This window comes from Zalophus californianus, chromosome 4, assembly GCF_009762305.2.
Source record: "Zalophus californianus isolate mZalCal1 chromosome 4, mZalCal1.pri.v2, whole genome shotgun sequence".
Lineage (NCBI taxonomy): Eukaryota > Metazoa > Chordata > Mammalia > Carnivora > Otariidae > Zalophus > Zalophus californianus.
In genome coordinates, this window is record NC_045598.1 from 129,973,654 (window position 1) to 129,994,229 (window position 20,576).

At 36.5% G+C, this 20,576-nt stretch overlaps 1 protein-coding gene and 1 pseudogene across 3 annotated transcripts in view; one reads left to right on the forward strand and one right to left on the reverse strand.

Moving 5' to 3' along the window:
• Window positions 1-20,576, forward strand: part of XKR9 (XK related 9) — an 86,610-nt gene that overhangs the window by 46,805 nt on the left and 19,229 nt on the right. The window contains exons 1-3 of one of the 3 annotated variants that reach the window (XM_027586351.2): window positions 44-246; window positions 2,921-3,001; window positions 8,285-8,837. The exons of 1 other annotated variant lie outside the window; for it this stretch is intronic. In XM_027586351.2, the coding sequence (XP_027442152.1) occupies window positions 8,566-8,837 (272 nt within the window). In that variant the 5' untranslated portion in view covers window positions 44-246; window positions 2,921-3,001; window positions 8,285-8,565. Of the gene's footprint in view, window positions 1-43; window positions 247-2,920; window positions 3,002-8,284; window positions 8,838-20,576 lie in introns of those variants that run through there. One more of the 3 variants, XM_027586491.2, reaches the window with a different exon arrangement.
• LOC113914183 lies at window positions 6,549-6,918 on the reverse strand (annotated as a pseudogene).

A 20,576-nucleotide genomic window follows, 5' to 3' on the forward strand; every position in this document is an offset into this window, starting at 1 on the left:
GGCTGTGCTGGGGGCGGGGCCAGAGGTCACCTGATGCGGCCCCTGCTCCGTTGGCGGAGGCGGCGAGAGGGCGGGCGAAGGCGCGTGGCGGGAGGCGTCTTGGGGCGAGGTTGCATTCGCCTGGCCGAGCGTCGTCGCCTGTCTGGTGCCTTCACAGGAATTTGTGGCGGAGTTCATCCCAGTGGACGAGACGAGAGACATTTTAACTTGGGAAGTCTTGTGGAGCACAGGGCAGGCAGGTTTGGGGTTAGTTACGGATCACTAAATCCTGGAAAGGATGTCTTGTTTTTAGGCAATGGCGATGTGTGTGTGTGTGTGTGTGTGTGTGTGTGTGTGTGTGTGTAGAAACCTTACATATTATTATAATAAGTAGGGGCAACTAGTATTTCCTTCGTGCTTACTGCCATGCTAAGTGATTTTCTAAACACTATCTCATTTAATCCTCGTAACAACATGAAGAGGAAGGCACTCTTTTTATGTCTGTTTTACGAATGAAGCACGGAGACTTGGGAGACTTGGCCAGGTGACAGCTGTGTGAACCCAGCTCAGCGTCTGAAGCCTTGTTCCTAGCTACCTTGCCCCAACACTTGTCCCCTTCTCGTTGGATTCAAGGAGCTTGCCGCTCCCTCCTTTGCTTTGTTCCTGCCCAGAGACCTAGATCGGCCTTGAGGAGTTTCGTCCCCAAGATAGAAGGGAGTTATTTTCTCCACGAGGAGTCCTTTTGTAATCTGCTAAGCATGGACTATCCTAGTATTACCCGTCCCTATTAAACAACAACAAAAACGATTTACAATTTACCTCAAGGAAGTCCTATGATCCATTTCATTGAGTTAGGATAGTTGTCTGTAAGCTACCTCAAAAGAGATATAGGACATATCCACTGTCCCAAGTGAGAAATCTTTTTTTTTTTCTCAAAACAAGTCTTTTTCAAAACAAGTGAGAAATTGACACAGATACTTGTGGCTCTAAAATTTAGGAAACACATTTTAACGCCTTTTTGCAGGTATTTCTGAAGAAAAGACTACTATTAGTACAGTATTTATTTTACAAATCATTAGTTTAATATTCCAGATTTCTTGAAAGACACACCTGTTTTATGTCTGACAAATTTTTTTGCCTTGTGTCTTAAAGATGTACTTTTTTTTCAAAGATGTACTTTTAATGGAAAAATATTTCAAAAACCTTTGCTGAAAGGGCAATATGCCCTTTTAAAAATGTTTGGAAGAACCATCAAAATTCCCCACATCAGGCATTTTCAACTCCCAGTTTTATTTATTCGTAGCCACAGCTTAATGGCTATTCAGCCAGGAAGCTACCCCCATTTTCCTTTTTAAAAAACCTTGTGCTGGAAAGTCAACAAACCTTTGAGAAGAGGGTGGAACAGTAATTTCTGGGACTTGTGGGCAGTTCCATTCTTTTATCCCTTGACTTTTTGTTTTAAATTAGAATTTCCCTTGTGGCTTCCATCTCTATTTCATTTAATTCATTGCCAAGCTCTTCATCTGTCAAATGAACCCAACAAATAATTTAAAACTTAAGTGACTTCGGTTGAGTCATACAAGGAGCTACTGACAGAAGAAGGGGAAGAGAGGTTGAGTAGTGAACTTCGTTTAAACAAATTGAAATTGGGATGATTGTGAGATATACTGGTAAAGAAATCTATAGACCGTTGGATATATATGGGTTGAGCTCAGAAGAGAGATCTAGGCTGCTAATACAAAATTGTCTTTGTGGATATGTTTAATAATGTGACTTGAAGTTTAAGGTCTTCTCTAAGAAATAAGAGGAAAGATTTTGGGCAACTCTCTTGGGTCCCCTCCCTCTTCAGGAGCTTTGTATTGCTCAATAAACTTTGCTGCCCACCACCCCCCCAAAAAAAGTAAAAAAACAAAACCCAACAAAACCAAACCCCAAAGATTTTATATTCTGTTCAGTTATATTTATAATCATTTATCATCTACCTACAGTATGCACAGTATTACTGTAGAAATATGGGGGGTGTTAAAATGATAGTTGGCTTTCTAGAGTCTTATAACCAGAAAGGAGATGTACATTATCTTATTTTAAAGAACATATGAGTAAATCCTAGAGAAGTATAGCTGAAGTGTTAGGATTGCAAGGAAGAAGGGGAGAATCAAATTAATTGGGACTATCTGGAAAAGCTTAAAGGTTGTGGGGTTTTGAGCTGATTCTTAAAGGACTGATAGAACTTGATCAGGTAGGTGGAGGTAGGAAGAGCATTCTAGACAATAAATAATCTTGAGAAAAGGCTTGGAAATAGAACAACTGTAGTATTTATTTTGGGAACAGAAACCAACAATCATGTCCTTGGGGCATAGGGTTTAAGAAGGTATACAGTTTGAAAAAGGTAAGTAGGACTAAGTTAAAAATACTTTGTAAATTCTTTATCAGAGTACTTCAAATGTAAGAATCTTTCTCTTTCCTTTTCAAACATTTGTTGTCTACTTGGATATGCTGTGAGGCAAATTGTATTTTCTTAAAACTTAAATTTTGAGGGGCGCCTGGGTGGCTCAGTCAGTTAAGTATCTGCCTACTGCTCAGATCATGATCTCAGGGTCGTGGAATCGAGCCCCATGTCAGGCTCTCTGCTCAGCTGGGAGTCTGCTTCTCCCTCTCACTCTCTCTCTCTGTGCTCTCTCTCTCTCTCAAATAAATAAATAAAATCTTTAAAAAACCCGTAAATTTTGAATACAGCAAAACCTTGCAACCTAGTCAACCTGTGAGAGGAGAAGTTATTCTCTTAATGTGGTAGTTATAAAGGGGTGTACTGTAGTTGCAATGATACAAACTCTCTTATCACTAGATGAGAAAATCCCACATATGACTAACAGATGATTTTCAGTTTCATTTTATTCGTTCTTAAAGGTTTACACGCCCTTTAATGATAACTTGTTTTCAGTGAGGAAGAAATAAAAGATTCCCAGGATGAAGATTTTCCAGAGGAGACTTTGAGTTAAAGAAGGCGTTTTATACTTGATAAGTAAGTCTGTATTTTTTGTGTGTTGAATTTGGTTGACAAATGAGTTTACTAGTTTTTACTTCTTCAAACGTCTGCTTTATTACAGAGGTCATGTACTGTGGACAAAGGTTTTGTGTCTTGGCTGCCAGCCAGTTAGCCAGGTAGCTGGGTTGACCTCTGAATGAAACTGGATTGAAACTGTCCTATTAAGTCAGCAAGTGTCACAAATTCTTTATAAAGTCAAATTTTATAGGTGGTATTATTTCTCCTAAGGTGATGATTGGAACTGTGATTAACCGTAGGGATAGAGATGAACTAGCCTTCATACAAGTTATATAACTATGTGGTTATTGAAAAGTGTGGGCCTTCTTTATGAGAGCTGCCATATTTATTTCCTTGCTGTGTAGTTTTCTTTCCGGTTGGCATTATGTTCTGCTTGACTAAATTAGGAATAGAGACGTTGCCACTTAGTCTATTGAATCTGATGTTTTGCTAATAATGGAATTTCCAAGTTTCTTAGAAATTATTTTTCTCATCTTGTAAATTTATTTCAAAACTGCTAGTGTTTTCCATATCCATGCCAGGTAAAGGAAACTCTCTTTTTGGGGAGAATGGTTAAGAAATATACACATGGAGTGGAGTGCTTAGGTATTATAGTCTGTAATGTTAAGGAAATTATCTACATTAAAATCAGTTTATTTTTTTAATTTATTATTACTTTTTAAAGATTTTATTTATTTACTTGACAGAGAGAGAGAGAGAGAGAGAGCGCGCACGCACAAGCAGGCAGAGAGGCAGGGAGAGGGAGAAGCAGGATCCCTGCTGAACAGAGAGCCTGACATGGGGCTTGATTCCAGGATCTGGGATCATGACCTGAGCTGGAGGTAGTCGCTTAACCGGCTGAGCCACCCAGGCGCCCCTAAAATCAGTTTACTCATTAGAGATAACTCATCTAAATACCCAATATCTCTAAGCCTCAGTGTTTTGCTCAATAATACCCTTCTCATAGAGATTTGTGAGGATTAAATAAAATGTATGTAAAACACTTCACACATAGTAAACACTCAGCAATGATAGCTACTGTTATTACTGTTTTTCCATTATATATGTGATGTTCTTTTCCCTCTCTAGATAGTGAAGCTCAAGAAATTATATTTTTTAGAATGATATTAGAACAGGACTTGGATGCACATTAAACATATCCAGTATAACCATGGTAAGGAATTTGCCAATTTTTGGAGAACTTTTGTTTCTGGAGGACATATTTGAAATCTAGTACATTAGATTTTCAAACTAGCTGTTCTTTATATCTGGAAAGCTTTTCCACATGATATCTATATGACTAATTTCATTACTTATATGCCATCCTCTCAGTGACTCCTGTCCTGACCATTCAAGACCTGAGCTGAGATCAAGAGTCAGACACTTAACTGACTAAGCCACCCAGGTGCTCTCTATCCTGAGCATTCTAATCAAACTTACAACTCATGATGTGCCTGTCTCTACTTCTAACTCTTAGGGTTGTTTTTTCCATAGCACTTATCACCTTCCAATATAATATTTAATTCACTTATTTTTATTTTTAATTGACTATCTTTCTCTGTTCGGATGTAAGTTCCACAAGGGTGGGGATTTTTGTTGTCTCTTTTGTCATTTGATATATCCCCAAAGCCTAAAACAGCACATGGTAAGTTCTAAGTATTTAATTCAGTTGAACAGAGCCTTCTGATTAAATATCATCCTCCTAAACTCCATGCTTATGTTGGGCATGATGTCTTTCATTTTTTTTTTATTAACATATACTATGTTATTTGTTTCAGGGGTACAGGTCTGTGATTCATCAGACTTACACAATTCACAGCACTCACCATAGCACATACCCTCCCCCTCCCCAGTGTCCATCACCCAGCCACCCCATCCCTCCCAAACCCCTCCACTCCAGCAACCCTCAGTTTGTTTCCTGAGATTAAGAGTCTCTTATGGTTTGTCTCCCTCTCTGGTTTTGTCTTGTTTCATTTTTCCCTCCCTTCCCCTACGATCCTCTGTCTTGTTTCTCAAATTCCTCATATCAGTGAGATCATAGGATAATTGTCTTTCTCTGAGTGTGATGTCTTTCATTTCAAGATAAGAAACTTACCGCATGGAAATTTACGGCCTGCTACATTGGGAAAACTCAGATTTTAAAATTATTTTTTTCCATCCTGTTGGCCACAGCATTCTTGTCAGGAAAAGTAGTGATAGTGAATTTTTTTTTCATTAAGAAGAGTGAAATACCTTTTAATATTATTTTGAAAACTTTTAAACAAAATACTTATAAGTGGTAAAATGACAAGAACAGTGTTTAAGTATTATGTTGTGTGAGTTTTCAGTAACACTGTCACCTCCTGGTTTTTAAAGTAATAAACATTCTTTATAGAACATGTAGGGTGTTAGTCTACTTGGGCTGCCATAATAGAATAACCATAGACTATGCGACTTAAAGAAGAGAGATTTATTTTTTCACAGTTCTGGAGACTAGAAGTCCAATATCAAGGTGCCAGCAGGGTTGGTTTGTTGTGAGACCTCTCTCTTTGGGTTGCAGATGACTGCCTCCTAGCTGCATCCTCATGTAGCCTTTCCTGTGTGTGTATGGGAGTGGGGTGTGGGGGAGGGAGGTCTCTGTTGTCACTTCTTTTTATAAGGACACCAGTCCTATCAGATTAGGGCCCTGTCTTTATTATTCCTTTTAATCTCAGTTACCTCCTTAGAGACCCATCTCTAAATACAGTCCATTGGTGGTTAGTACTTCAACATAAGAACTTTGGAGGGAAACAATTCAGTTCACAGATATAGAAAAAAATGAAGAAGAGGAAAAAAATTCATCTATAATACCATTAATTCCCCAGATAAAACTACTGTTAACATTTTTGTATTCCTCCAGTCATATTTCCTTTGTATTTTCAAAGCTTTGCAATCATACCATCGTATTTTTTTAAATTTAACATTCTTTAAAGTGAAGTCAAAGATTGCATGCTTAGATGCTTATAGGGATCAGGCAGGCAGGCAAGGTATGGTAATGGTAACTAACATTTATTGATTTCTGTTGGCCAATTACTTTTCTAAAGGTTTATATATATTATATATATTATCTTTCTTAGTCTTCACAACAACCCTATGAGGTATATGCCATTATTATTTCCATATTTCAAGTGAAGGAAAATAAGGCACAGGGAGGTAAAAGAACATGTTTGAAGACACACAGCTAATAGGTAGCTAGAGTAGTATTGAGACTCAGCTGCTGAAATGACTGTAATGCGGTGGCTGGCTACTGTGGTGAACTTGAGAGCGCATGCCCCACCTAGGAGGCATCCACTGCTCATGAAGGAATGTTAGTCTAGTGTAGCAGATCTTTCAGTTTTTTGATAGCAGTGAAAAATCTGTATTTTAGTGTGAAATATTGGCAATTAGGAAAAATAAAAAAACACCGTTGAATCAAACTTTTTTTTTAAGTTTTGAGACATTTTATTATAAAAAGCTGGTACTCTTAAACATAAACTAATAAGAACTTAAAATTCATTGCACATTTACTTCATTTTTTAGCTTGACCTTGTAGTAAATCTTTAGCTTCATTGATTTTGGCTGCTATATAAGGAGATCCTTCCTTGTTTGGGTGATTAAAAAGCATAATTTGTAGAAGAGCAGCTCTTATTTTTCCTTTATTGGTAGTAGAGCTTATACCTGCTGTTAATGCTCTTGTTTTGGCATTTTGTGTTCAAACCCACCTCTATAATAGCTGCCACTGAAGGCAGATTTTGGAAGACTTTGAAAACTTGTTTTACTTGAAGCTCCATATGCTTCATGGCTTGCAAAACATAACAGCCTGCAAATCCTACGGTGGTAATGGTCAGTCCATTTGCTACCAGTGTACTGCCCACGGCTCTGGCTTGGCTTCCCTGCATCCACAGAGAGTTTTATTCCAGCCCAGAGGCTGCAGCCACCAATTCCATGCCTCTACCAGAAAGCACCACTGGCAGGTACAAAGGGCCCAGACACAAGCATCCCAGGAAATATGGGAACAGCTGCTACGTCAGACAGATCTTGTATGTAGATTGCATTCAGCCCACATTTATAAAATAGAGGTCGCAATAGTAATACCTGTCTCCTAAATTTGATGTAAGATTTAAATGGGGGTATTTTATGTTTAAGGTTTAGTTTAATGCCTGGCACACAGTGCTAAGTAAATGTTAACTAACACTTTGTCCAGTCTTTGAAATTCTTTAAAAGTATCATTTACTATTGTTTTTATTTTAAGAGATTGTGTAAGTAATATATGGGTACATGTCTTTTGTAAAAAATTCCAACAATATAAAAGAATAATTAATTACAGGATTGAAGTTGCATTTGCTTTCCACTCCCAACTTCCTTCCTCTCTCCGAATATAATTAAAAACCCATAAATGCTGTATTTATCCTTCTGGCACTTGTTTTTTTTTTTTCATTTAATACATTTTGGAGATCTTCTGAGGTCAGTTTATACAAAACTGCTTCATTCTTTTTAAAGGTTGTGTGGTGTATTCTTTCCTATGGTGTACCATATTTTATTGAACGAGGTCTCATTTGTCCTTTAGGTAGTTTTCAACTTTTTGCTATTTTAAGAGTATATATCTTTGTGCACATTTGTGACTATTTCTCTAGGCTTGATTCTTAGATGGAATTGCTGAATCAAAACCATATTAAGTTAACTTTAGAGAATACACTTATTGTTACCAGAGGGGAGGTGGCTGGGTGGGTGGGTGAAATATATAGGTAAAGGAGATTGAGGAGTGCACTTGTGATGAGCACTGGGTGTTGTATGGAAGTGTTGAATCACTACATTGTACATCTGAAATTAATATCAAACTGTGTGTAAACTAACTGGAATTAAAATAAAATTTAAAGACTATATTAAGAATTTTCACAGCTATTGCACCTTTGTTAAATTTTTTTTAGTAGCTTTGTAATATTCCATTTTGTGAATCTACCATTATTTACCAATTCCTTATGTTGACACAGTTAGATTGTTTCTAATTTTTTGCCACTGTAGATGGACCTGTGATAAATATCTTTGTTAGTAGGTTATGGTTTTTAAAATGTAAGTAGTCTGAGGGGAAGTTTTCAACTAATAAGTATATTACTGAAGCTTTACTTTCCCAAAACTATTATAAGAACTATATTTAGTGGTAATATATTATTTTTAGAAAAAGTAGAGGTTTGATAAAATCATGGCCTAGGGTTTTTAATATTATACTCAAGATATTTAGAATCTTTTATATATGTTTCATTTTAGGTGTTGTCATCTGTAATGAAGATCATTGAAAAACAGAAGATTAAGTAAAGCCTTGTAACATTGGACCTGGATAGGAGATTTAGAAAAGAAAATTAAAATTAGTCACTTTGGTTTTAGTGTTTCAATTTCATAATATTTATTCTTCTGAATAAGTTTAGGGAGTAGAAATTAAAATTCAGTGTTATAGTAACAGATGCACTAATATTCTTTTTCTTTTTTTCTTTCTTTTTTTTTTTGTATGAGAGAAGAAAGTAGATAACCAAGAACTATAGTGATTCATAATGAAATACACTAAACTGAATTTTATGTTGTCAGTTCTTGGCATTATAATCTATATAACTGATTTAATTGTGGACATCGGGGTATCTGTCAGGTTTTTCTGTGAAGGACGAAATGTTTTTGGTATTTTAACAGTAAGCTTTATGCTCTTTGGAACACTTGTGGTGCAGTGTTTTAGTTATTCTTGGTTCAAGGCTGATTTAAAGAAAGCAGGCCAAGAAAATCAGCATTGTTTTCTTCTACTTCATTGCTTGCAAGGAGGAGTTTTTACAAGGTGAGCATACACTTTTGATCATTAACATTATTTTTCTTTTATGCAAACAGAAACTATCTTTCTGTATTTGGATAGTCAAGTGTACAAAGTTCCCCTATTTGCACATGGCACAAAGGTTACTTGCTCTTCACTATCAGTGCTTATATGAGTCATTGCTGTACTGTTAGAATTTTCCAGGTTCATTGATAGATGTTTTAATTTACCTTGTGGCACCTGGGTGGCTGAGTTGGTTAAGCATCCAACTCTTGATTTTGGCTCAGGTCATGATCTCAGGGTTGTGGGATCCAGTCCTGCAATGGGCTTGGCTCGGTGTGAAGTCTGCTGCCCCCCACCTCCCTGCCTTCCCCACCTTGTACATGCATACACGTGAGCTCTTGTGTGCTCTCTTTCTCTCAAATAAAATCTTAAAGAATGTTTTTTTAAATTTCAATTCAATTAATTAATATATAGTGTATTATTAGTTCAGTGATTCATCAGTTTTATATAATACCCAGTGCTCATTACATCATGTGTCCTCCTTAATGTCCATCACCCCATAACCCTATTCCCCCACCCCCCTCCCCTCCAGCAACCCTCAGTTTGTTTCCTGTGGTTAAGAGTCTTTTATGATTTGTCTTCCTCTCTGACTTCGTGTTGTTTTATTCTTCCCTCCCTTCCCCCATGGTCTTCTGTTTTTTTCTCTCTTTTTTGTAAAGATTTTATTTATTTATTTGACAGAGAGCGAGAGAATGAGTGAGACAGCACAAACAGGGGAAGCGGCAGGCAGAGGGAGAGGGAGAAGCAGGCTCCCCGCTGAGTAGGGAGCCCGATGTGGGACTCGATCTCAGGACCCTGGGGTCATGACCTGAGCTTTGGCAGTCGCTTAACTGACTGAAACACCCAGGCGCCCTGTTTTTTCTCTTAAATTGCAAATTTGAGTGAGATCATATAATTCTTTTTTTTTTTTTAAAGATTTTATTTATTTTAACTGACAGAGAGAGAGAGCGAGCGAGAAAGGGAACACAAGCAGGGGGAGTGGGAGAGGAAGAGGCAGGCTTCCCGCAGAGCAGGGAGCCTGATGCGGGGCTTGATCCCAGGACCCTGGGATCATGACCTGAACCGAAGGCAGTTGCTTAACCAACTGAGCCATCCAGGCGCCCCTATAATTGTCTTTTCTGATTGACTTATTTTGCTTAGCATAATACCATCTAGTTCCATCCATGTCATTGCAAGGATTTCCTTCTTTTTTTAAGATTTTATTTATTTATTTATTTATTAGAGAGAAAGAGAAACAGCGTGAGAGGGGAGTGGGTCAGAGGGAGAAGCAGGCTCCCCGCCAAGCTGGGAGCCCGAAGTGGAACTCGATCCCAGGACTCTGGGTTCATGACCTGAGCCGAAGGCAGTCGCTTAACCAACTGAGCCACCCAGGCGCCCAAGATTTCGTTTTTTTGGTGGCTGCATAATATTCCATTGTATATATATATACCACATCTTCTTCATTCATCTGTTGATGGACATCTTGGCTCTTTCCATAGTTTGGCTATTGTGGACATTGCTGCTGTAAACATTGGGGTACAGGTGTCCCTTCGAATTAAGTTACTTTTTATGATATGTACTTACTTTTTGTGGGGAGGGAATGATTCATTTCTGTGTCTTATGAATCTTTTATCTTCTATTTTATATTCCAAATCTGATTATGTAAATGTAGTTTATCACTTGCAACTCTGATAAGAGTACTTAATTTTTTAAGTTACTTATACCATTGATTTAACTAGAGAAATTTTTACTGTAATAATGCAGTAGCCATGTGGTTAATTAGGTACAGAATCATATGCAGAACTAAAAATAACCTTAAGAATCATCTTGTTCAGAGATGCCTGCATGGCTCAGTCAGTTAAGCGTCTGCCTTTGGCTCAGGTTATGATCCCAGAGTCCTGGGATTGAGTCCCACGTTGGACACCTTGCTCAGCAGGGAGCCTGCTTCTCCCTCTGCCTGCTGCTCCCCTGCTTGTGTGCTCTCTCCCCTTCTATCTGAAAAATAAATAAAATCTTAAAATTATCTTGGTCAAAACCTTATTTTATAGTTAAACTAGGAATCTAACTAGGTCCTGAGAATTCTATGATTTTCCATATGTCTAATTTCATCAACTTTTTCATTATTATCCTAAGGCATTTAATTCTATTAAAAGCAATATATATATTACAGATAAAGAGAAAAAGACAAATATTAAGTGGATAACCTATTTTGTTACAGTTAGATTTTGAATTTGGGCTATTTTAACTGCCATCTTTCTTGAGAGATATTTTAGACTATAGAATTCGAATGAGTAGTTATTTTGTCTCTGCATATTATATTCTCTTCGTTTCCATTGTTGCTCTTCAGGGATTAGATATCAGTCTTACTGCTGTTCTTTTACTTTATTTTTTTTAATTTTAAAATTTTTATTTTTTTAAAAGGTTATTTATTTGAGAGAGAGTGTGAGAGAGAGCGAGAGATCATGAGCAAGGGGGAAAGGTAGAGGGAGAAGCAGACTCCCCCCTGAGCAGGGAGCCTGATGTGGGACTTGGCCCCAGGACCCTGGGATCATGACCTGAGCGGAAGGCAGACGCTTAACCAACTGAGCACCCAGATGCCACTGCTCTTCTTTTAAAAGTATTTTATCTTTTTTTTTATTTTTTACTCTGGTTGCTCTTAGGATTTTTTCTTTATATTTGGGTTTCTACAGTTTCTGAATATCTAGGTGTAGACTTATTTTTCTTGCTTGGGATTTGCTGGTCTTCTTAATTCTGTGGATTATTATCTTCCATCATTTCTGCACAATTCTCAGCCATTATCTTTTCTGTTTTCTTTCCTACATTTCCTTCCGGGACTCCAAACAAATATAAGTTAGATCTCACACTATCTAACATGAATGTTGCATGTTAAATGTTTTGAATTTTTATTTTTTGACCCTCTGTGGTACATTCTGTGAAAGTTTTTCATGACTTTTTTTTTTTTTATTTCACTAGTACTTTCTTTCACTGTGGCCAAAATGTTATTACATCCAACCACTGAGTTTTATTTTATTTTTTAATTTATTTTATTATTTTTTAATTTAAATTCAAGTTAGTTAACATATAGTATAGTATTGGTTTCAGGAGTAGAATTTAGTGATTCATCACTTACATATAACACCTAGTGCTCATCACAAAAAGTGCCCTCCTAATACCCATCACCCATTTAACCCATTCCCTCACCCATCTCCCCTCCAGCAACCCTCAGTTTGTTTTCTATAGTTAAGAGTCATTTATGGTTTGCCTCCCTCTCTATTTTTATCTTAATTTTTCCTTCCCTTGCCCTATGTTCATTTGTTTGGTTTCTTAAATTCCACATGTAAGTGAAATCATATAATATTTGTCTTTCTTTTACTTATTTCATTTAGCATAATATACTCTAGTTCCATCCTAGGCACTGGAAATGGCAAGATTTCATTCTTTTTGATGGCTCAGTAATATTCCATTATATATGTATATATACACATGCACAATGGAATATTTTATACACACACACACACACACATACACACATACACATATACATGCACACACACACACTTCTTTATCCATTCATCAGTTGATGGCCATTTGGGCTCTTTCCCTACTTTGGCTATTATTGATAGTGCTGCTATAAACATTGCGGTGCATGTTCCCCTTTGACTCAGCATTTTTGTATCTTTGGGTAAATACCAACTAGTGTAATTGGTGGGTTGTAGGGTAGTTCCATTTTTACCTTTTTGAGGAACTTTCATACTATTTTCCAGAGTAGCTGCACCAGTTTGCGTTCCCACCAACAGTGCAAAAGTGTTCCCCTTTCTCCGCATCCTTGCCAAGATCTGTTGTTTTCTGAATTATTAATTTTAGCCATTCTGACCTGTGTGAGGTGGTATCTCATTGTGGTTAGTCACTTAATTAGGAAGTGATGTTGAGCATTTTTTCATGTGTCTGTTGGCTATTTGTATGTCTTCTTTGGAGAAATGTTTGTTCATGTCTTCTGCCCATTTCTTAACTAGACTATTTTTTGGGTGTTGATTTTGATGAGTTCTTCATAGATATTGGCCCATTATCAGGTATGTCATATGCAAATCTCTTCTCTCATTCCGTTGATTGCCTTTTAGTTTTGTTGATTGTTTCCTTCACTGTGCAGACACTTTTTATCTTGATGAAGTCTCAGTAGTTCATTTTTGCTTTGCTTTTGCTTCCCTTGGCTCCAGAGATGTGCTAGTAAGAAGTTGCTGCAGTCAAGATCATAGAGGTTGCTGCCTGTTTTCTCCTCTAGGATTTTGATGGTTTCCTGTCTTACATTTAGGTCTTTCATCCATTTTCAATTTATTTTTGTATTTGGTGTAAGAAAGTGGTCCAGTTTCTTTCTTCTGCATGTAGCTGTCCAGTTTTCCCAATACCATTTATTGAAGAGATGGGGCTTTTTTTCTATTGGACATTTCTTTCCTGCTTTGTTGAAGATTAGTTGGCCATAGAGTTGGGGGTCCATTTCTGGGTTCTCTATTCTGTTCCATTGATCTCTGTGTCTGTTTTTGTGCCAGTACCATACTGTCTTGATGATTATAGTTTTGTAATATAGCTTGAGGTCTGGGATTGTGATGTCTCCTGCTTTGCCAGTACCATCCTGTCTTGATGATTACAGCTTTGTAATACAGCTGGAAATCTGGGATTGTGATGCTTCCTGCTTTTCTTTTCTTTTTCAACATTACTTTAGCGATTTGGGGTCTTTTCTGGTTCCATACAAATTTTAAGTTTGTTCTGGTTCTGTGAAAAAAGCTGGTGTTATTTTGATCAGGATTGCTTTGAATATGTAGATTGCTTTCAGTAGTATAGACATTTTAATGATATTTGTTCTTCCATTCCAGGAGCATGGAATGTTTTTCCATTTCTTCGTGTCTTCAATTTCTTTCATAAGTATTCTTTAGTTTTCAACATACAAATCTTTTACTCTTTTGGTTAGGTTTATTCCTAGGTATCTTATGGTTTTTGGTGCAATTGTAAATGGGATTGATTCCTTGATTTTCTGCTTCTTCATTATTGGTGTATGGAAATGCAACAGATTTCTGTATATTGATTTTATATCCTGCAACTTTGCTGAATTCGTATATCAGTTCTAGCAATTTTTTGGTGTTTTCTTTTGGATTTTCTACATAGAGTATCATGTCATCTGCAAAGAATGAAAAGTTTTACTTCTTCCTTGCTGATCTGGATGCCTTTTATTTCTTTTTGTTGTCTGATTGCTGAGGCTGGGGCTTCTAGTGCAATACTGAACAACAGTGGTGAGAGTGGACATCCCTATCATGTTCCTGACCTTAGGGGAAAGGCTCTCAGTTTTTCCCCATTGAGGATGATATTAGCAGTGGGTCTTTCTTTCTTTTTTAAGATTTTATTTATCCGTTTGAGAGAGAGAGACAGAGAGAGAGAGAGCATGAGCAGGGGGAGGGGTGGGGGGCAGAGGGAGAAGCAGACTTCCTGCTGAGCAGGGAGCCTTATGTAGGACTCAATCCCAGGACTGCAGGATCATGACCTGAGCCAAAGGCAGACACCCAACTGACTGAGCCACCCAGGCGCCCATAGCTGTGGGTCTTTCATATATGGCTTTTATGATGTTGAGGTATATTCCTTCTATCCCTACTTTCTTGAGGGTTTTTATCAAGAAAGGATGCTGTATTTTGTCAGATGTTTTTTCTGCATCTATTGAGAAAGGATCATATGGTTCTTATCCTTCCTTTTATTAATGTGGTGTGTCATGTTGATTGATTTGTGGATATTGAACCACCCTGCAGCCCAGGAATAAATCCCCGTTGAACATGGTGAATAATCCTTTTAATGTACTGTTGGATTTGATTAGCTAATATCTTGTTGAGATTTTTTGCATCCATGTTCATCTGGGATATTGTTCTGTAATTCTCCTTTTTAGAGGGGTCTTTGTCTGGTTTGGAATCAAGATAATACTGGCCTTAGAGAATGAGTTTGGAAGTTTTCCCTCCATTTTTATCTTTTGGAACAGCTTGGGAAGAATAGGTATTGATTCTTTCTTTCTTTCTTTTTAAAGATTTTATTTATTTATTTGACAGAGAGACAGCGAGAGAGGGAACACAAGCAGGGGGAGTGGGAGAGGGAGAAGCAGGCTTCCTGAGCCCGATGTGGGGCTCGATCCCAGGATCCCGGGATCATGACCTGAGCCGAAGGCAGACGCTTAACCGACTGAGCCACCCAGGTGCCCCGGTATTAATTCTTTAAATATTTGGTAGTATTTCCCTGGGAAGCCATCCAGCCCTGGACTCTTGTTTGTTGGGAAATTTTTGATTGCTGACCCAATTTCTTTACTGATTATGGGTCTGTTCAAATTTTCTATTTCTTCCTGTTTCAATTTTGATAGTTTATATATTTCTAGGAATTTATCCATTTCTTCCAGATTGCCCAATTTGTTGGCAAATAATTTCTCATAAAATTCTCCTGTAATAATTGTATTTCTGTGGTGTTGGTTGTGATCTCTCCTCTTTCATTTGTGATTTTATTTATTTGGGTCCTTTATCTTTTCTTTTTGATAAGTCTGGCTATGCGTTTATCAATTTTGTTAATTCTTTCAAAGAACCAGCTCCTGGTTTCATTGATCTGTTCTGTTGTTTTTCTGAAACCTGGGATTGTGGTACCTCCAGCTTTGTTCTTTCTTAAGATTGCTTTGGCTATTCAGGAGCCTTTGTGGTTCCATACACATTTTAGGATTATTTGTTTTCTGTGAAAAATATTGTTGGTATTTTGATAGGGATTGCACTGAATATTTAGATTGCTTGGGTAATATGGACATTGTAACAATATTTGTTCTTTCAGTCGACAAGCATGGAATATCTTTCCATTGTGTTTTCTTCAATGTCTTATAGTTTTTAGAGTATAGGTTAAATTCACCTCCTTGGCTAAATTTTATTTAGGTACTTTATTCTGTTTGATGCAGTTGTAAATGGGATTTTTTTAAAAAAATTACTCTTCCTGCTAGTTTGTTGTTAGTGTGTAGAAATGCAACACATTTCTGTATGTTGATTTTGCATCCTGCAACTGTACTGAATTCATTTATTGGTTCTCATAGTTTTTTGGTGGAGTCTTTAGGGTTTTTATATATGATATCATGTCATCTGCAAATAGTGACAGTTTTACTTTTTTCTTACCAATCTGGATGCCTTTTACTTCTTTTTTCTTGTCTGGTTGCTGTGGCTAGGACTTTTGGTAATATGTTGAATAAAAGTGATGAGAGAGGATATCTTGTCTTGTTCCTGATCTTAGAGGAAAAGCTCTCAGTTCTTCACTATTGAGTATGATGTTAGCTTTGGGTTTATCATATATGGTTTTCATTATGTTGAGATATGTTCCCTCTATGCCCACTTTGTTAAGAGTTTTTATCATGAATGGATGTTGTACTTTGTCAAATGCTCTTTCTGCATCTTTTGAGATGATTATGATTTTTATTCTTCATTTATACTTGTTTTTACATTTTTATTATTATTTTTTAAAGATTTTATTTATTTATTTGACAGAGAGACAGCGAGAGAGGGAACACAAGCAGGGGGAGTGGGAGAGGGAGAAGCAGGCTTCCCACTGAGCAGGGAGTCTGATGCGGGGCTTGATCCCAGGACTCTGGGATCGACCTTAGCCAAAGCAGACGCTTAACGACTGAGCCACCCACGCCCATATACTTGTTTTTTTTTATATTGATCTTTTATCCTCTGACTTTGATAGGCTCACTTATTAATTCTAGTAGCTTTTTTGTAGACACTTATTAGTTCCAGTTGCTTTTTTGTAGACTCCTTAGGACTTTTTTTTTTTTACATAGATAAGCATGTCATTTGGAAGAAAGAAACCATACTGTCTTGATTGCTATAGCTTTATGATATTCTTTGAAGTCATGTATGCTTTTCCCCTCTTTCATGTAGACTTTATTTTTTATTTATTTATTTATTTATTTATTTATTTTTTAAAGATTTTATTTATTTATTTGGCAGAGAGATACAGAGAGAGAACAAGTAGGCAGAGAGGCAGGCAGAGGGAGAGGGAGAAGCAGGCTCCCCGCCGAGCAGGGAGCCCGATGCGGGGCTCGATCCCGGGACCCTGGGATGATGACCTGAGCTAAAGGCAGCCGCTTAACCGACTGAGCCACCCAGGGGCCCCTAGACTTTATTTTTTAGAGCAGTTTTAGGTTCACAGAAGAACTGAGCAGAAAGTACGGTTCTCATGTATCCCTAGCTGTCCTCCCACCACCAACAGCTTTTCATACTAGCAACATTTCTCACAGGAATGGTACATTTGTTACAATTGATGAACTTATACTGACACATGATCATCACCCAAAGTCCATAGTTTACATTAGAGTTTATTATTGGGGTTGTACATTTTGAGGGGTTTGACAAATGAATAATGACATATATCTATCATATAGTATCATATATAATGGTTTCACTGCGCTAAAAATCCTTTGGGCTTTGTCTCTTCATTCCTACTGCCTCCCTAACCCCTGGCAACTACTGATCTTTTTACTGTCTTTGTAGTCTTGTCTTTTCCAGAACACTATACAGTTAGAATCAGAGAGTATGTAGCCTTTTCAGATTAGCTTCTTTCACTAGTATTAAGACATTTTTCTGTATCTTTTCATGGCAGGATAGCTCATTTCTTTTAGCACTAAATGATATTCCTTTGTGTGGACGTATCACAAGTTATTTATCCATTCCCTACCTACTGAAGGATATCTTAGTTGTTTCTAAGTTTTGGGAATTATCCATGTGTAGGCTTTATGTAGACATAAATCTTCATAATTTGATAAATACCAAGGAGCATGACTGCTGAATCATATGTTAGAGTATGTTTAACTTGATAAGAAAATGCCAAACTGTCTCCCAAAGTGGTTATACCAATTTACATTCCCACCAGCAGTGATTGAAAGTTCATGTTGCTCCACATCCTTGTCAGCATTTGATGTAGTATTCTGGATTTTGGCCATTATTATAGGTGTGTAGTGGTATCTCATTTTAATTTGCATTTCCCTAATGACATATGATGTGGAGCATCTTTTTATATGCTTGCTTGCTATCTATATATTTTCTTAGGTGAGGTGTCTCTTCAGGTCTTTTGCCTGTTTCTTTCATCAGGTCATTCATTTTTTTATTGGTGAGTTATGAGAGTTCTTTATATATTTCGGATAACAGTCATTTACCACATGTCTTTCACAAATATTTTCTCCCAGTTTGTAACATGTCTTCTCATTCTCTTGACATATCTTTACTTTCAATCTGTATGTATCTTTATATTGAAACTGGATTTCTTCTAGACAACATATAGTTGGGTCTTGAAGTCATATATTCATTATGTTCTTTTTCAAAATTATTTTGGCTATTTTAGGCCCTTTGTATTTCCACATAAATTTTGAATCAGTTTTCCAACTATTGTAACTGGCATTGTCTTTAAAATTTCATTTTTTTCAATTATTTGTTTCCATTTAGTAGAAATACAATTGATTTTTTTCTAACTTACCTCCTGAGACCTTGCTAAACTCAGTCTATTAGTTTTTTGTTTGTTTGGTTTTCTGGTATTTTCTGTTAATCATCATGTCATTTACAAATAGGAATAGTTTGATTTCCTTTTTAAAAATATTTATTCCTTTGGAGCTTCTGGGTGGCTCAGTCGTTAAGCATCTGCCTTTGGCTCAGGTCATGATCCCGGGGTCCTGGGATTGGGTCCTGCATTGGGTTCCCTGCTCGGCGGGGAGCCTGCTTCTCCCTCTTCCTCTACCCCTGCTTGTGTTCCCTCTCTCGCTGTGTCTCTCTCTGTCAAATAAATAAATAAAATCTTTAAAAAAAATAAAAATATTTATTCCTTTTATTTTTTTTGTCTTGCCTCATTCTCTCTGTCTGGGTCTTCCAGTAAAATGTTGAATAGATGTGATGACAGCGACATTTTCGGTTTGTTCCTGATCTCAGGGATAAAGTGTTGAATGTTTTACCATTAAGTTTGGTGTGACATGTAGGGTTTTCGTAGCTGCGCTTTATCAGATTAAAGAGATTTCATTCTCTTTTAATATTCTTGAGAGGTTTTTTAAAAATGGATTGATGTTTAATTTTGTCAAATATCTTCCTTGTGCCTATTGAGATGATCGTATGGTTTTTCATTAATTCATTTTTCATTAATTGACTTAAGACTATTAAACCAACTTTGCAGTTCTGGGATAGACCCTAACTGATCATGATTTTTTTTTATACATTGCTGAATTCCATTTGCAAATATTTTGTTGAAAAATTTGGTGTCCATGCTCATGAGGGATATTATTTTACAATTTTCTTTTAATAGTGTTGGCAGGTTTTAGATTAGTTTTATGGTAACCTCATAACAGAAGTTGGAAAGTATTCCTTCTTTATTTTCTGAAGGAGTTTGTATAAGATTGGTACTATTTCTTCCATAATTGCTTGAAAAAATGTATTGGATGGAGTTAACGTGTAGATTTTTGAGAACAAATTAATTTCTTTGATATAGATCTTTTCAGATTTTCTATTTGATTTTTTGTCAGTATTAGTAAGTTGTGTTTTTCAGGAAATTTTTTCATTTCGTCAGAGTTGTTCAGTTTATTGGTATAAAGTTGTTCCTGATATTCCCTTGTTATAGTTTTGATCTCTATAGGATCTTTAGTGATGTCACCTTTTTTATTCTTGATATTGGCATTTTGTATTCTCTAACCTTCTTTCTCCTCCCTACTCCTCAGCAGTCTTGTTTGAGGTTTATCAATTTCTTATGCCTTTTCAAAGAACAAAATTTTGGCTTTGTTAATTTTTTTCTATTCCTTGTCTCTTACTAATTTCGATTTTCGCTTTTATCTGTATTTTCTTCTTTCTATATACTTAGAGCTTACTTTCTTTTTTCTACCTCATTTCTATGGAAACCGATATTATTACTATTAACCCTTCCTTCTTTTCTAATAAAAGCATTTAAGTTATAAAAATTTTCCAAACCCTTGAATTAGCTACATTCCAGACATTTTGATATGTTGTGTCTTTAAATAAACACAACGATGTAAAAACACTACATATCATTATCCATCAGTTCAAAAAGTGGTTGTTCCTTCTTTGTGATTTCATCTTATACCCAAGTGTTAGGGTGTATTTAAAACATTTTTCAGGTGTTCACATCTTTTGTAGATATTTTGATATTGATCTCTAATTAATTCCGTTATGATCAGCTAACATACTTTTAACATTTCAATCTCTTATAATTTATTTTGGTTCGTTTTATTGCCCAACATATGGTCCATCTTTATGACTTCATATATAATTGAAATATATGTGTTCTGTGGTTGGTTGGTGTAGTATTCTATAAATGAAATTTAGTAAATGTAGTTGATAGTGTCATATAGAGATTCTACATTCTTAATGATTTTTTGCTCTGTAATTTAGTTATGTTGGAACAACTAGGTAGCAATTTGGGGAAAAAAGCCTATGTAACTTATAATTGGACCTTCATATGAAAGTCAGGCTAAGTCCATGCCATAGCGTAGCACATGATCTTGAAAAGGGTTTAGCCTATTCTGTGATGAAGGTGAAATCTTTAGAAATAGCTCGACAGAAACATAGAGTTGGGTATTGGGAAAACTTTAAAATTGTTGCAGTTTATGTCTTCAGCCTCCCAGTCTTTTTTTTTTTTTTAAGATTTTATTTATTTATTTGAGAGAGAGAGAATGAGAGATAG